Source organism: Lipotes vexillifer, unplaced genomic scaffold, assembly GCF_000442215.2.
Source record: "Lipotes vexillifer unplaced genomic scaffold, Lipotes_vexillifer_v1.1 scaffold158, whole genome shotgun sequence".
In the NCBI taxonomy this organism is placed as follows: Eukaryota; Metazoa; Chordata; class Mammalia; order Artiodactyla; family Lipotidae; genus Lipotes; species Lipotes vexillifer.
The window spans coordinates 1,550,502-1,568,488 of NW_006788189.1; the positions used below are offsets into that span (position 1 = coordinate 1,550,502).

Here is a 17,987-nt window from a genome sequence, read left to right on the forward strand (position 1 = left end):
AAAGGCAATGCAACTAAAACTGAACCATGGAGTGGCAGGCAAAACTTGAAATTTGAAATGTTCTTTTTCAGGCTAACACATGTAAGCATGAACATAGTGTATGAAGGTGTAGGGCTATTAGTATTTAATGTGTAACTGTTGGGAAGTTGAGCATAAAATTTATGATCACTTGTTCTTTTAAAAGCAATTTTAAAAGTACTTGCACTTTAAAAGAAAGTAGCACTTCACTGAGTTAGAATTAAGAAAGTTGGTGGTTCTTAACTGTCATAAAAGAAAATGTATATTTAAAAGGGAATTTATATTTCACTTAATTTTGGGTTACTGCTTAGCATGGACTTTCTGTCGGACTTTGAGATGATGTTGCAGCGGAAAAAGAGCATGAGTGGCAAGCGCAGGCGTAACCGTGATGGTGGTACTTTTATTAGTGATGCCGACGACGTTGTGAGCGCCATGATTGTCAAGATGAATGAAGCTGCTGAGGTGAGATAGGTCACTTCTAGCTTTATCTTTCTTCCTCCCACATAATTGATTATGTGGCCTTTTTTGTTTTGTTTGTTTGCGAGGCATGTGGGATCTTAGTTCCCAGACCAGGAATCGAACCTGCGTCCCCTGCATTGGAAGCGTGGAGTCTTAACTGCTCGACCACCAGGGAAGTCCCTGTTCTGTTTTGTTGTTTTCACCGTGCAGCTTATGAGATCTTAGTTCCCCTACCAGCGATTGAACCTGGACCCTCGGCAGTGAATGTGCAGAATCTTAACTATTGGACCACCAGGGAATTCCCGCCATTTTTTTTTTTTTTACACTTAATCCTTGCTTAAACTACATTAAAAATACTTTTTTTTTTTTATAATAAGCGTTTACTGTTCTAAATTTTAAGCATGGAAATAATTTTATTTATTTATTTTTTATTTTATTTTTTTGCGGTACGAGGGCCTCTCACTGTTGTGGCATCTCCCGTTGTGGAGCACAGGCTCCGGACGTGCAGGCTCAGCAGCCATGGCTCACGGGCCCAGCTGCTCCGCGGCATGTGGGATCTTCCCAGACTGGGGCACGAACTCGGGTCCCCTGCATCGGCAGGCAGACTCTCAACCACTGCGCCACCAGGGAAGCCCCAATAATTTTAATTTTTAAGTAGTGTGTTTTAGGAAAAAAGTGAAAAGACTAAGTATTAAGTAAAATGGGCCTTTTTAGCTGAATTGGTTTGCTGGTTTTATGGGGGAGTGATTTTGTTCTCAGGTTCTGCTAGTTTACCACAAAGTGATGTTTCTTCACATACAAAAAATTATAAACTCATATTTATTATGTTATAAATCTGTGTCATTCTTTTGTCTCTGATCAAATGATTGCATTTAACTCACTGCATTTAAAAATTCTGCTCAAATGGTAAAAATTGCCCAAGTATTATGTTTAAAAACAAGTCCTGCTCTTTTAGAGACACTTGCTGAAGTATTTATAATCCAGTGATGTGTGTCTAGGATTTGTTGTAAAATTATTCAAGGGTGAAGGGAAAAGTAGCTAGAGAGATAGCTAAATAAGACTGGCCATGTGTGTTTAATTGTTGAAATGTACATGACAGGAGTGTATTATTTTGTTTTGTATGTCTGTAGAATTTTAAATTTTCTATAATTAAAAAAGTAGGGGGAATTCCCTGGTCACCCAGTGGTTAGGACTCTGCGCTCTCATTGCCGAGGGCCCGGGTTCGATCCCTGGTTGGGGGACTAAGATCCCATAAGCTGTGTGGCCTGGCAAAAAAAAAAAAAAAAAAACTAGGAAAAAAATACCCAAGCAAATACTAAAACTCTTCTTTAATAGCATATTCTTTTATCTTTCTTACAGGCCTCATCGCTGCAAAATTATTCTTGATGATAAACCAAATTTTTCCATGTATAATTTGTACCTTGAATGAACTCTGAAAAGTTGATAGTTACGGCAATATTTTAAATTAAAATTGTCCCTCTTTATTTGTAGTTGTTAAAACTAGTTATTCTAATAGTTTTGTGGGTTTTGGCTCTGCAGAAAGTCTATTCTTTATGTAATTATTCTTTCTTGTAGGAAAAACTGTAGTGTCTCAGAGAAATTGCTGCTTTATTATATTTAAAGTTTAGAATTATAGTGGTTATAATTCACTATTAACAATTGCCCTTTTTTCCTTTTTTTTTTTTTCAATCTTTTTCTTCCTGGACAGGAAGACAGACAGTTGAATAATCAAAAAAAGCCAGCACTGAAAAAATTAACATTATTACCTACTGTGGTCATGCACCTTAAGAAGTAAGTATTCTGTTTTCTTGGAAAAGTGTTTCTATTGATTGATTGATTGATTGATTGACTGACTGACTACATTGGGTCTTTGTTGCTGCACGCAGGCTTTCTCTAGTTGCAGCGAGCGGGGGCTGCTCTTCATTGCGGTGCGCTTGCTTCTCATTGCCGTGACTTCTTTTTGCGGAGCACGGTCTCTAGGTGTGCAGGCTTTAGTAGTTGTGGCTCTTGGGCTCTAGAGCCCAGGCTCAGTAGTTGTGGCGCACGGGCTTAGCTGCTCCGCGGCATGTGGGATCTTCCCGGACCAGGGATCAAACCCGTGTCCCCTGCATTGGCAGGCGTATTCTTAACCACTGCGCCACCATGGAAGTCCGAAAAAGTGTTCCCTTTTAATGGATTGATATTCAAGCTATGTACTAGTATTCTAGAGAGATTAAAGAATGATTGCCTTCTGTCAATCTACAGAAAAATAATAATGAATAGAATTTCCTAGATTATTACTTCATCGCAAATTTTTCTTAAACTTTGATGCATGATGCAAACAGAACAAATAGCAAACTGATATTAATGAAAGAAAAACTTGGAAACCACTTATTTTGTTCTTTATAGACTGTTTAGAGTCTGGTAAAATTGCATCTTTTTTCCCAGTGTGATTGAGAACAGAGCAAAAATGCTGGGAGACTACTTGAAGCACATATTGAATAAGACTCCTGTGTCCTGTTATATCATGAATCATGTCACTGGTCCTTCTGCAGGTTCTTTTCATTGGTTTGCTCACATTCCTGAGCAACTTTGATTTCTCCTTGAACTCAGCAGTAGCCTTCTTTTGATGGCTAAAGAAGTGCATTAGTACACCAATGAGCCAGCCATATGGTCTAGGACTTTCTACTAGAAGATTGCTACCTCTGTCCCAACAGACAAAATTATCTGTGCCAGATTTCATATATATAATGTCATGTTCCCTGTTACCATAATTGATTCTAGTACATAAAATGGAATTTGAATAGTACCAGTATTCATTGGGATTTTTTTCTGCTAGGAGAATGGTATTCTCCCTGGTGTCCTGCAAAGAATAGCACAATTCTGGGTTCTGTCTTACTTGAAACAGTTTGAGGATCACTATTCTCATAGATTAAACATTTTTTTTCTTAGCTGTAATAATTAAAGCTCATTATTCTTACAGTCTGTACCATTCATATCAGCATTACCTTGTGCAATTTGGTGTGTTTTTTTTCCTTTAACACATCATCTTTACCTATCAAGTCTGTTTGTTTCTTGAAAATAGGAACTAAATTTCATATTGGCTGTTGAAGTCTATGAATAGCTGCTCAGTAAATAATGTATATGAGTCAGTTTTTAAAAGCAATTTTTGGAAACATCACTAAATCTGTAAGAAAATCCAAAGGAAGCTACAATAGAATCAACATTCATAGACTTGACTTTTTTTTTTTTTTTTTTTTAATTCTTCCTCTTATTACAGGCAGGACCTTAAAGAAACATTTATTGACAGTGGTGTGATGTCTGCCATCAAAGAATGGCTCTCCCCTCTACCAGATAGGAGTTTGCCGGCACTAAAGATTCGAGAAGAGCTGTTGAAGATTCTGCAAGAGGTCAGAGGCAGATAATCTGACTTGTTTGCTCTTCATTAGTTATCTACTGTGGTTTGTTTTATCATAACCTCTGTATTTTGCCATATATTTATATATTCTCTCTGCCACAGCCTATCAGAAGAGGAGTTTTATTAGGTGTGTTTATTAGGAACATACCAAATAAATTGAGCATAAAAGGAAGGCCTTTGGGCTTCCCTGGTGGCGCAGTGGTTGAGAGTCCGCCTGCCGATGCAGGGGACATGGGTTCGTGCTCTGGTCCGGGAAGATCCCACATGCCGTGGAGCAGTTGGGCCCATGAGCCATGGCCACTGAGCCTGGGCGTCCAGAGCCTGTGCTCCGCAATGGGAGAGGCCACAACAATGAGAGGCCCACGTACCGCGAGAAAAAAAAAAAAAAGGAAGGCCTTTGGGCTTCCCTGGTGGCGCAGTGGTTGAGAGTCCGCCTGCCGATGCAGGGGACATGGGTTCGTGCTCTGGTCCGGGAAGATCCCACATGCCGTGGAGCAGTTGGGCCCATGAGCCATGGCCACTGAGCCTGGGCGTCCAGAGCCTGTGCTCCGCAATGGGAGAGGCCACAACAATGAGAGGCCCACGTACCGCAAGAAAAAAAAAAAAAAGGAAGGCCTTTTAAAACTTGTGTGACTGTGGTATTGAAGGAAAAAAGATCTTGGAGTAGCTCTGGTTTATCTGAGAAGAGTAGTATAGTAGTGGGCATGTTGTAGGGAGGCATTTGAAGTAGAAAGAGCCCCAGCTTCAGCATCAGATATGCATGCATTTGAATCTTGATCTGGGCCACCTTTATGTGGCTGAGACACCTTGGGCAAGCTACTTAACTTCTCAAGGAATTCCCGAGGAACCTGCTGTGTGCCAGGTGTTTTTTAAATATATAGGTTCATTTATTCCTCACAACAAACCTGCAAGGTAGGTGTATTATCTCCATTTTACAGATGAGGAAATTAAGACTCAGAGAAGTTAAATGACTTGTCCAAGGTCACATAGCTAGCAGATGGCTGTGGTTGGGTTCAGACTTAGGTCTGTTTGGTTCAGAGGCCTGAGAAGGACCGTTGATTTATTAAGCTGCTAACCTCTGAGGATGCTTAGTTCACACTTTCTGTTAAGTTTTACTTCAATTCAGTGGTAGTACCGAACTCTCAACTACTGATGTAAACACAAAGTATCTTTGTGTTCAGTGTCCGTAGATCCTTGAAAATATAACTTTTTTGTTATTTGTTCTATTGTGAAATGAACCAGGTCTTGCAGGCCCTCTAGAGTAGATTGGCAGGACTCCCAGCTTCAGAATGATTAATATGTATCTCTGTGTTTATGTTCCCCAGCTACCTAGTGTGAGCCAGGAGACCCTGAAGCATAGTGGGATTGGACGAGCAGTGATGTATCTCTATAAACACCCCAAGGAATCAAGGTCCAACAAGGACATGGCAGGGAAATTAATCAGTATGTACATTTTACTTTTTGTTTGGTGTGTTTATGTATATCGAGAGACATGTATATATAAAAGCTAACCATATTTTTACCAATTTTCATTTAAAATGAGTCAATGAAATGGAGTAGGAAAATTTTTTGATACCTTCTTATAGGTACTAAGCTTTTTTCCCTTAGACTTAAAATGCTTCTCAGTATATTTAAGTATGCTATCCAGTATATAACAAGTAAAATGATGCATTTTCTAATCATGGATCAGGAGCATGTAGAGAGAGAGGGATTAGAATGTTGGCCCTGGAGTCGGTCATACCTGGGTTCAAATCCTAGATTTACCACCTACCTTACTGCATATCCTTGGGCTAGTGATTTAAGCTCTAAGCCTTGGTTTCCTCCTCTGTGAAACAGAGAATTATGTGTTTAGTTTGGGTTGTCTTAAAGAATAAGTGAGAAGGTGTATGTAAAGCATGGTGCCTAGAATATAGTAAGTCTTCAAGAAATGGTAGCCACTGCTGCTATTGTTGTTATTTTTATAATGGTCTCCAAAGGCTTTGTGTGTTATTACTTAATGATAACAGAGAAATCCAGAGGAATCTAACTGAAGTTCATTTACTCAGTTGCCGTATTGTTTATGAACACCACATGCGTCTTCATCATCCTCCTTAACTCTTCCTGTGCTTTGTGTTGGAAAGAAATTTTTAAACTTCAAGACTAATTTGAAATAGTAACTACTTTTGTATCTGAATACAGTAGTTATTTTTCTATTGAATGTTTAAGACTATCAAAAGCCTTTCGAGAAATTTAATTTTTTTAATAAACCAGAGAAGTATTATATCTTCGATCTTATTAATAATCTGTAGTTTATTGCTGATTAAACAATAAGCATTTGATGCAGTGGTTCTCGACGTTCTTTTTGCCCTAGGCAAGAGAGAAGCAAACTGTTCCCACTGGTACCTGTCATGTACTACAGGTGATTCTGAATCCAGGGTTGGGGACAGCGGGTCAGTTTTTAAAGAGATATAGACTCCCCTGAGACTCCTTGCTTCCTTCTTAGTTTGACAACACCTGTGTTCTGTCTGTAAAGGTCTTTTCTTGTTTTGATACAATGCAGTGATAAGAACAAAGACATCAGCTGGCACCTGGACTTTTACTGGCTAAACAGTGCGCATGTAGTACTTTTTTGTGTGATCACCTTAGCAGCTTTCTTAGACTTAATGAAGTACAGGCCCTACATCTGCACTATCGAAATGTAATTTTTAAACATTTAGACCATTTTGACAAGTAATAAAGGAGTTGTTTTTGGTTAGAGTAAGAAAGTAGAGGAATTTCAAGATTTCCTGTTTTTAGTATTTGTAAATGATGTGACCAACAAGGGGTTAATATCCAAAATATACAAACAGCTCATGCAATTCAATATCAAAAAAAAAAACCATTAAAAAAACGGGCAGAGGGCCTAAATAGACATTTCTCCAAAGAAGACATTCAGATGGCCAACAGGCACATGAAAAGATGCTCAACATTGCTAATTATTAGAGAAATGAAAGTCAAAACCACTGTGAGGTATCACCTCACACCAATCAGAATGGCCATCATCAATAAGTCTGCAACTAATAAATGCTGGAGAGGGTGTGGAGAAAAGAGAACCCTCCTGCACTATTGGTGGGAATGTAAATTGGTGCAGCCACTATGGAAAACAATATGGAAGTTCCTTAAAAAAACTAAAAGTAGAACTTTCATACTATCCAGCAATTCCACTCCTGGATATATATCCAGAAAAAAAATGAAAACTCTAATTCAAAAAGGTACATGTATCCCAGTGTTCATAGCAGCATTATTTATGATAGCTAAGACATGGAAGCAACCCAAATGCCCATCAACAGACAATTGGCTTAATAAGATGTGGTACATATATACAATGGAATACTACTGAGCCATAAAAAAGAATGAAACATTGCCATTTGCAGCAACATGGATGGACCTAGAGAATATTGTGCTTAGTGAAATATATATTCCACATATAAGTGATATCATATAGTACTTGTCAGACAAAGACTATATGATATCACTTATATGTGGAATCTAGAAAATAATACAAATGAATCTGTATACAAAACAGAAACAGACATACAGACATAGAAAACAAACTTACGGTTATCAAAGGGGAGAGAGAAGCGGGGAGGAACAAATTAGGAATATGGGATTAGCAGATACAAAATATTATACGTGAAATAGATAAGCAATAAAGATACACTGTATAGCACAGGGGATAATAACCTATAATGGAAAAAGCATCTGCCAAAAAAAGAATCACGGGCTTCCCTTGTGGCGCAGTGGTTGAGAGTCCGCCTGCCGATGCAGGGGACATGGGTTTGTGCCCCGGTCCGGGAAGATCCCACATGCTGCGGAGCGGCTGGGCCCGTTAGCCATGGCTGCTGAGCCTGTGCGTCCAGAGCCTGTGCTCCGCAATGGGAGAGACCACAACAGTGAGAGAGGCCCGCGTACCCCAAAAAAAAAAAAAAAAAAAAAAAATCACTATGCTGTACACCTGAAACTAAATATTGTAAATCAACTATACTTCAATTTAAAAAAAAAACAAAAGGTTTTCTGTTTTTAAGAGACTAAATTTAGAAATTAAACTGTCTTTATGAAATAACACAGCTAGTTGATGACCTTCAAAGTGAGTTAGATGTTATTTTCTTTAAGCCTCTGTGGTGATTACAGGTTTAAGTGATCTTTTTATATTGAATTTTCTGAATCAGCTGGAGCTAGTTGTGATGCTGGTATCATGCTGTGTTTATTCTATAAATGGTCCTGAAATAATGTTATCTTTAAGGAAAGAATGTTCTTAATGCCTAGAATATGACTTTACACTAGGGTATGATTATTTCAAAGAATGGTAGTAGAAATGCTACTTTATGGGCTAAATAATTAATTTTTCTCTGTTGTAGATGAATGGTCTCGGCCTATATTTGGTCTTACCTCAAACTACAAAGGAATGACAAGAGAAGAAAGGGAGCAGAGAGACCTAGAACAGATGCCTCAACGGCGAAGAATGAACAGGTAGGAGGGAACAGGTATGAGTAAGTGGAGTAAACGTTATTGTTGCGATAACTCGGGGCGGGGGTTGGTAATTAAGATCATTAAGAAACCTACAAGATGGTAGGATTTTGTCTTTCCTCTGCTTGATATGTCTTGTAGTTCATGATACTTTTTAGTTTCAATGTGGTAGTGTACAGTGAAGCTCCACACCCCCTCCCCTCCCAGGCTTTTCTGGTTGGATCTGGCCTCTGCCACCATTCTGGAGGTTGCTTAGGTTGTTTCAGCCTCTTGCAGAAAAAACTTTCTCAGTCCCATTTCCAGATCCTTAAGAGAAAAAAAGAATGTTGATATGTATCAATAAACTGGATGTAGTTGCATCCAAGATGGCAGGGTCATTACAGGTGAGTGAAATGATCATTAAAATAAGTAGTACTTTTATAATACAATATTAGGAATTATTTTCCCTGATCCAGTGTAAAGGACCATGGTGGTCTAAGTTTGATATTTCATTTTGCTCTTTTTTCCTTAGTTATAAGGTCCTGACATTTCCTAATAACTCATCAATTACTTTTTTCCCAGCACTGGTGGTCAGACACCCCGAAGAGATTTGGAAAAGGTGCTGACAGGAGAGGAAAAGTAAGATTTTTGTATTAATTTTCAATGTAGACTGTATGGGGAATGTTCTGCTTGCTGCTTTGTTTTAAGAAAAATAGCAAGTGAAATGATGCTCTGTTCACATTGGCAGGGGATGATTCCTAGTGTAGTATTGAATATTCACATTCTCTGGGTACCCTGGAGGTTATAAGAAGATTGAGAAATAGTTCATTCAGTAAAGATTCTGTTGCTGCTTGCTATGTGCTGGACTCTCTGGTAAACTCTGAAAATACAGAATCAAACTAAAAGTAGTCCATTCTCTCAGAAAGTCTTTGGAGGGATTGTAGGCAAAGGGGAGAGCTTAAGCAAAGATGTGGGGTAAGCACGCAAGGCCTGTTTTAGGGATGGCAAGTAGTCGGGCAGTAGTATGGTGCCTGAGGTGGTGGAAGATAAGGTTGGAAATGCAGATGTTGACCAAATTCTGAAGTGCTTTAAGTCAAGATGAGGAATTCTCACTTCTCTTTGTGGTTTCCTAGAAAGTTTTTGAGCATGGACGTGAAGCTGTCAGATTGATTTGGAATGCTTCTGTTGGTAGCACGATTTAGGATGGGTTGCAGGGCAGAGGAACTGAAGGCAGTGATACAGCTAAACTGAGACTGTAACGGAGAAGCAGAAGGGTGAGGAGCCCTCGCAGGTGTGCAACTGCCAGGAGTCTGGCTGGGTGGGCGAGAAGTTGGCTAGAGTTGAAGATACCACCCAGAATTTTAAACTTAAGCAACTGCGATGATGGTATTACCCTTCACTAGAGTGGAGAGGAGGAGTAGACGTGAAGACGTAGATGATGTCTGTTTTGAGCATATTAAATGTAAGGTGACTGAGATAGTCTTATAATTATCCTGGGCTTAGAACTGGAATTTGGGCTAGAGACATAGATTTGATAGTTACCTCCGTAGAAAAGATTGTTGAATCAAGAGAGTACAGAGTGGGCTTCCCTGGTGGCGCAGTGGTTGAGAGTCCACCTGCCGATGCAGGAGACGCGGGTTCGTGCCCCGGTCCGGGAAGATCCCACATGCCGCGGAGCGGCTGGGCCCGTGAGCCATGGCCGCTGAGCCTGCGTGTCCGAAGCCTGTGCTCCGCAATGGGAGAGGCCACAGCAGTGAGAGGCCCATGTACTGCAAAAAAAAAAAAAAAGAGTACAGAGTAAGAAATAAACTGAACCCTTTGAAAAGGGCTGTAGCCAGTGAAGGCCAGTGAGCAGATGTGGTCCTACACGTTGGAGGAGAACCCAGAGGAGAATGAGGCCACGCTGGAGGGGGCCGTGGCAGAGGGTAGGCTCCACGGGGGTTTGTGCAGTGAGGGCTGGCAATCAGGCAGCACCCAGATCGCAAAAGGAGAAAGAGAAATGAGCTAGAAGGGAGCAAGTGTCGTTTGCTCATGGACAGGTGTGCTGCCAGTGGCTTCAGGGGAAAAATAAGAGTGTTGTGGGAGATTTTCTCGTCAGTTAATGTATATGAAAGTTATAGAAGTTTCAGTTCATGTATATGAAAGTTACAGAAGCTTGATACTAAGAATGGAGTAAACCATACAAGGGAATAGAAACAATTTTAGAATTTTTTAACCTTCTCTTCCTCTTCTTCCCCCACCCCCGCAAATACCCACCCTCCGTTTACCACTGAGGTGGTTAGTTACCTAAAGGTTGAATGATTCGAATTCTCAGACATCAAATAGGCTTTACTTTTGAAGGATGATAGTCTTAGGTTAGTCTAGCACGATAGTTCTCAAATTTGTACATAAAAGTTACTGTATGTGATGCCATCCAGTGCTGGCAAGGAAGCAGAGAAACTAGATCACTCATCCATTGCTGCGGGGTGAAATGGTACAGCTGCCCTGGAAAATAGTTTGGCAGTTTCTTGTAAGGTTGGACATGCAACCACCATATAACCCAGCACTTGCACAAGATTCTTAGGCATTTATCCCAGAGAAATGAAAACTTACGTTTGTGCAAAAACCTGTCCATTAGTAGTACAGCTTTATTTGTAATAGTCCACAACTGGAAACAACCCAGATGTCCTTCAGCAAGTGAATGGTTCAACAGACCGTGGTATATTCATACCATAGGGTACTGCTTAGCAATTAAATGGAACAAAATATTGATAGATGTAACAACTTGGTTGGATCCTCAAGGGCATTATGTTGAGTGGATAAAGCCAATTTCTAAAGGTTACATGGTATATTATTCCATTTATATGACATTCTTCAAAGGCCAGCATTACAGAAATTAGTAGATTCATGGTCACCAGGGGCTAGGGACTGGGCAAATGGGGTAGGGAGGTGGACATGTTTACTAAAGGGCAATAGGAGGGATCCTGTGGTGGATACACGAACTTACACACATGATAAAATTGCACAGAACTAAATATACACACACACAGATAAATGAGTGCAAGTAAAACTGGGGAAATGTAAATTAAAATTGATGGGTTATAGCAACATCAATATCCTGGTTGTAATATTGTACTATAGTTTTTGCATGTTGTTACCTTTGGGAGAGACACTGGATCTCTCTGCATTAACTCTTGCAACTGCATGTGAATCTATAATTATCTTGAACTTTTTTGAAAACAAGAAACAGACCAAAAAATTACTGTATGAGTTGCATATGCAAAACCATGTAAACTACTTTATGGGCATACTCAGTCTGGGGGGTCATTTTGACTCCTTGGTTTTTCACCTCACAAGTGAACACATGAGTGACTCTATTAGACCAGAGAAATTGAGATTCAGAGTCCTGATGGAGGAACCAGCCTTAGAAAGAAGAGATGCGATTATATCTGAAGCTGAGGAGAGGTGAAAAGGAGTCCTGAAAATGCAGAGGAAATTGGCTTTGAGGGGGAAGTTGAGCCATTGGTACAGCAGTGTGAGTGATGATGAGGCCATCTAAGACAGACAGCAGGATGCTGGAGCGGGTGACTTCGGGAGGGCAGAGGAGGTTTGACACAGATGTGCAGCCAAATGGGATGGACCCAGGTGTGGCCGGCTACGTAAGCAGCATGCTCTTCTTCCCGTTCCCAGGGCTCTTAGACCTGGAGATCCTGGATTCTGTGCCCGGGCAAGGGTCCCCATGCCCTCGAACAAGGACTATGTTGTCAGGCCCAAGTGGAATGTGGAAATGGAGTCGTCCAGGGTAAGCAAGCTGGGGGACAGCAAGGTGGATCTGAAATGCAGATTACTGTCCGTCTTTTACTTCGTGTTTAATAACCCTTAACAGCTCTTAAGGTTTATCTGATTTGATGAGAGCTATTTTCTGGTCACTTATCTAGCCAGGTCACTTATTGCTGATGAGGTTTACTTCAGACTTAAAGAAACATTATCAAGTTGGGAAGTTTCCTCTTATTAATCCCTTTATTTCAACTGAATCTTGAAGCCTAGAGTGTTTTGGTATAGTCGTTTTTTTTAAAAAACCCTGAGAAACAAAACTCACCTGCTTCTGCAACCTACTCCTCCCTTTCTATTCAGCTGTTTTAAGTAATTCTGTTGTGAAGTGTTTATTAGGGTAGACACTTCTTCTGCCATCAGTGTAAATACTATTCGGTGATCCTTATTGCTTCTCAGTAATCTTTTTTTATTCTCCGTTCAAACTACTCTTTCTAGCCTGGTATTCTTAAAAAGGGCCTAAGCCGATTGGAAAAGCATAAGAGGCGATTTGCAGAACAGAAACGACTCAGCAAAGTGCACCGTGCTGTCAAGTTCAGCATTGAAGGCAACAGGATGCCCCTGTAGGCCTGGCCCTACCAGAGCGTATCCGGGAGGTATCCCCAAGGAAGCATGCTCTGTGCATGGGCTTGAGTTGTCAGCAGCTAGAGTGAAAACAGTGTGTGTGTACTTTCTTAACCAGAAAAGGCCAGGACCACTTTTAGTTTATGAAATAATGACCCTAACAGGCACTTAGTGACATTCTAGTCCTCTTGAGTATTGAGAAACTGACACGGGATTCCCTTCCTAGAGACTAATAGATAATTGCCTCACGGCTAGGCATTTTGGTCTTTCTGACTGGTACCCTTTTTATTAAAAAGGTTTTTGTTAGGGCCTGGAATCCTAGTGGTCTCCCTTACAGGCATGTAATTGGTTAGTAACGTCTTGGTGAAAGGGACGTGGCTTCTTTTCCTGTTGTCAGTGGCTCAGTAACTGCATTTGAGGGCTCACTGCATAAAGCCTGACACTGAATATTTAGGAGATAAATTTAATTAATACATATTCAGTTCATGGTCGGAAATGAAGAAGACTTTGAAACATGCATAAAGCCAGACTCACTGACCTGCTGTGCTCGGAGGTTAACGGTGGCGCCTTTGCGGCAGTGCCCTCTTGAGCATCTGTCTGAGTGTGTTGCCTTCCTTTTGTGACTCCTCCGTGACCCCTGCTTTGGCAGCTATTTCCACAGACACACTCACCTTCCTGCCATTTCACTTTGTTGTTAAGCTACTATCAAAACAAAGCACACAGTCTTAATGAGAATAAATAAAGGGTAGAAGAGCACTGGTTCAGTGCTAAGAATTTCTTCATCTCTACTTCCTTCCCTTTTTTCTTCCCACCCCCCCTTTTTTAGGGCACACCTCAGGGCTTGCGGGATCTCAGTTCCCTGACCAGGTATTGAACCCCGGGCCACAGCAGTGAAAAACATGAAATCCTAACCACTAGGCCACCAGGGAAGTCCCCTTCCTCCCTTTTTTCTTCTTTCCATTTCCATGTCCCTTGATATCCCTCCTTCCCCCGCTACCACCCCTGTTTCTCTTTACCTTTACGTTTCTCACTGTCTCTTCCATCTTTGTATTCCTCTCTTTCATAATACATTTTCTTCCCCAGCACACTATTTTGAGAATCAAGAACTATAATAGGGCAGTGAAAAACGTAATAAAAAATCCTAGTGGCCAGTCTTCTTTGGAAGGGCGTGTGCCTGTCTGCTGGTGTTGCTGGTTCTGATCCTACCCTCCCTGTAGGTGATGGGGAGGTGGGCAGAGGTGGCCCAGCCTGTTGCTAGAGCGAGAGGTGGCCAGCGTGACGAGAGGGGAACTCAAGCAGAGTTCTTCTCCTTCATCCCCAACACTCCCCAGATCAAAACGGGCTGGTATTTATCTTGGCCTGAGTCTGGCTTACAGAGCTCTGTCAAAAAAAGAAAAATAATAATAAGGCATGTTTTGGGGGCTGGTAGTCCCATGTTACATTTCAGTAAATTGTCCTTAAACCACCTGACACTGTTTTTCTGTTCAAGAAAGTTCCTTACATATTCACTCAAGGCTTTCACATTGCACAGACACTAATGAGTGTTACTAGAAAACATGTTTCCCAAGAAGAAAATTGGAGTGAGTAAATGGCTTTCAAATGAAACTCTTTTTGTTTTAAATGTAATTTTTATTTTTGAAATTACAAGAGTAAATATACTAGAGAATAAACCCCATTCCCCAAGTCCTGCTCTTCCTCTGTGTAAGTCACCACTGTTAACAATTTTGATGTGTTACATGTATTTTCAGTAATGCTTTAAACTTAGTTTTTTCTGCTTACAACTGTAGAAAATTTTGAGATTATAAAGAGAAAAATCACTCACCACTCAAAAGTAATTTGATAAAATTTTTGCCTTATTTTCTATTGATACTTTAATATAATTAAAATTATATTGTATAGAATTTTGATCACTTCTCATTAAACCGCCTTATAGAGTTATCATTTGTAATGGCTGCATAATAGTCTATCATGTGAATATATAATTTGTTTATTCATTCCTCTATGGTTTCTGATTTTTCGCTTCTAAATAATGCAGTAACCTGTGCTACATTGTATGTTTATATGCTAATTTTTTCCATGGAATGCTTTTAAAATAACATTAAAATGGCACAAGCAGTGCATGTTTTTATATAAACTTTGAAATACGAAAAGCACAAATAAAATTAATGTCACTTGTAATCCCAGCACACCTTAATATTAACATTTTGGGTTCTTTCTTTCCAGTCCTTTATATATGTGTACATAAACATTATTACTGGTTTGGAGAGGGTTTTGTTGGAGGTGGTGGTGGTTTTTTTGGTTTTGGTTTTTAACTTTTAAGCAAAATTGTGATCATACTCGTTTATACCTTGTTGGGTTTGTGTTTTACTTAACATGGTAATAATTCATTTGAGTTAACATCCTTCAGTGACTTAATATTGTGTTGTAATATGATTGTACCATATTTTTTTAAGCAAACCCATCTTGCTAATCTTTTAGGCTACTTTTGGTTTTTCACTGATAAAGCAGTGCAGCATTACAGTTTTACTGTCCTAAGGAAGTGGTGTAGGGTTGACAAATCAAGAGAGAAGTCATTGAATTTGACAGGCTAGGTACTCAATTCTGTGTGTTTTCAGGCTTGGGGTAACCAGGCATCTGCCAGATACAAGTCATACAAGCTGTAACTAGGAGTAGATCAGCGCAACCTGGGCATGTCCCAGTTGCTGAGGCTAGAGGGCTCAAATGATTAGAGAAGGTCCTGGGAGTGGACAAGAAGAAGTCCAGGCTGATGGGTAGAGCTGCTGGGAGTTGGGCAGTTGGCAGAGATCTGAGCAGGTAAGGCTTCTGTTGTGGACTGATTGCAGCTACTAAAAATCAGGGCACATTGTCTGAAAGGAAATCAGATATTTGGGACTGTCTAGAAATCTGGGGTATTGCATGAGTAGGGTGATAGTCGCATCACTTTCTCATCTGGTAATGAATTTTTATGCTCCCTTAGAGTACTAGTGCCCAGTATTAAAATTGATATAAAATAATATTTGGAATTGGGATGTATGTAGAAAATCTAGGATGGATGATCAATGCAGCTCTTGTTCAAGAATGACTTAGAGGTCTTTGCTTATAACTGAGGTGGAAGACGAGTCCAGAGGTGAGATAAGGCTTGGGGGAGGTCTCCCCAACTCAAAAGAACTTCACCACACTGGTACCGACCCTAGAGTGTCTCCTAGTCTCCACCTTATTTTAGCATTCTTTGAATTGAGCTTCACAGGTGATTCAGTAGTAAACATCTGGGGAGAAGAATTAGAAAATCCCATCTTTTTTTAACCACTAACCACTCAACAGTCGTAAAGATTGGAATTGTTAGATTACTGTAGCCAGCAAGAAGAGTTTGCCCTGATCTGACATAAATGGCAGGCCTTTTCAACATTTCTAAAAGGTGTCAATTTCTTGGAGACCACACCTTTTCAAGACACAGTCTTTTCAAAGTAAAAGAGAAATTACCTAACAAGCAAACCTTTAAACATAAAGGGCGAGCAGAAAGAGATGCAAGAAGTATGAGCCCCTTGGCTCAGGAGAATTAATTTACTTTTCTTTTTGTGTCAAACTAATTGATTGCAAAGTAGTAGTAATAGCAATAATAGCTGCTTTTATTTTGAGCGCCGATTCTGTGCTAGCCTCTGTGCTTGTATTTGTTACTATTATCTTACTCACTTCTCCCAGCAGTCCTGGAAGTAGTTCACACAAGGGACCTCATTTGTACAGGGTTACAGAACCCTGACTACTTTCTAATCGGAAACTAGAGTTCCAGCAAGCACCTAGCGGTTCTAACCTCACTCATTATGCTTCAGGCTTTTAATCGATGACTTTCCTTGCCTTAGAAGATCATTATTTTTTATGCCAGCACTGTTTGAAGGTGTATATGTCAAGCGGTCACCTCCACATTTGGTCTTTGAAAGGGAGAAGCATACAGTCAAAATGTAATCTGATGGAATTAGGGGGATCGTTTTTAAAAGTTTCAGTTTTAACCCCCCTTTCTCTCTTGTAGCAAATTTCCGTGGACTAGAGGCAAAATTTGAAAGTAAGGCACAGATAAGAACAAAATTATTCTCCATTGAGAGAGTTTAATATGCTTTTCTAACACTGCTGTGTATACTTGATCTGTTGTTCCTGAGGTCACCAAAGCTTATTCTGGTTATTCCAGAACTGGGAGCTCTTGTGTCTGCTGACTTTCAGATAAAAGAAGACGAAAGACAAAACTAAGTGTATGTGTTTCAATAATTTGCTCTTTAATTTTTACCCCACTCTTAGTTTCAGGGGACCTCCAAGAAGGGTATCAGTCGACTGGATAAACAGATGAGAAAATTCACAGACATCAGGAAAAAAAGCAGATCTGCACACGCAGTAAAAATCAGCATCGAGGGCAATAAAATGCCCTTGTGACTGCCTGGGAGGTTCCCTATCTCTGCTCTTAAGAAATGCGCAATGGACTCTTTGGAGAAAGATGATATTTTAAAAACTTTTTTAGTGTTCCTGTAAATGATTCAGCTTGTATCAAATATTGTCATAGGACTTGCATTTCTCTCAGTTTTATTTAAAACCATTTGTTGTGCACTTTGTACAGAAGAATACTAGTCATACTTCTATCAACTTTACACAATAAAATTCCATTCTGGTTTTGGGGGGCTGTCTCTTCATTGTCTTCGAGGATGCATTCTCCATGGGAGTGAAAATTAGTTCTTGGTGAGTGCAGAAAAATTTTAGATATTACAGTGGTTTGTGGCCCTTCAGAGTGTAGACTGCCTAACTGTGGTGTGGTTTGTCTGGTCGTTACCCTTGGTTCCCGACCATGAGCTCCTACAACCCTTGGGATTCCTGGGTGCTAGGGACGTCTTTGTGATGCGAATGAGGTGAGTCTTGGTAGACCCCTGGAGAGCTTTAGGGTGGGGGCCGGTCACCAGAAAGGGCCTACCACGTAATTAGAGGGTCGGGACTTTGGGCAGGCATCATGGGCTGGGGGCTGGGGGGTACTGGAGATTGACATAGTCATGTTGCCCAGTGATGTAATCAGTCATGTCCAAATAGTGAAGCCCAGGTAAAGACTCTGGACACTGAGGCTCTGATTGGTGAACACACTTATGTGCTGAAGTGGTGATGGGCCTTGATTCCACAAAGAAAGGGTGCAGAAGCTCCGTGTTTCCTCCCAGACCTCACCTCACCCTGTGTGTGTCTCCATTTGGCTGGTACTCCTCATTTGAATCCTTTACAATAAAACTAATTTTAAGCGCAGTGCTTTCCT

At 40.4% G+C, this 17,987-nt stretch overlaps 1 protein-coding gene across 1 annotated transcript in view; it reads left to right on the forward strand.

Moving 5' to 3' along the window:
• Positions 1-17,371, forward strand: part of IWS1 (interacts with SUPT6H, CTD assembly factor 1) — a 49,205-nt gene extending 31,834 nt beyond the window's left edge. Inside the window, exons 7-14 of the mRNA XM_007461301.1 lie at positions 330-480; positions 2,186-2,268; positions 3,737-3,866; positions 5,200-5,317; positions 8,251-8,362; positions 8,921-8,977; positions 12,008-12,119; positions 17,000-17,371. Of these exons, the coding sequence (XP_007461363.1) occupies positions 330-480; positions 2,186-2,268; positions 3,737-3,866; positions 5,200-5,317; positions 8,251-8,362; positions 8,921-8,977; positions 12,008-12,119; positions 17,000-17,131 (895 nt within the window). The 3' untranslated portion in view covers positions 17,132-17,371. The remainder of the gene's footprint in view (positions 1-329; positions 481-2,185; positions 2,269-3,736; positions 3,867-5,199; positions 5,318-8,250; positions 8,363-8,920; positions 8,978-12,007; positions 12,120-16,999) is intronic.
• Positions 17,372-17,987: the final 616 nt, after the last annotated feature.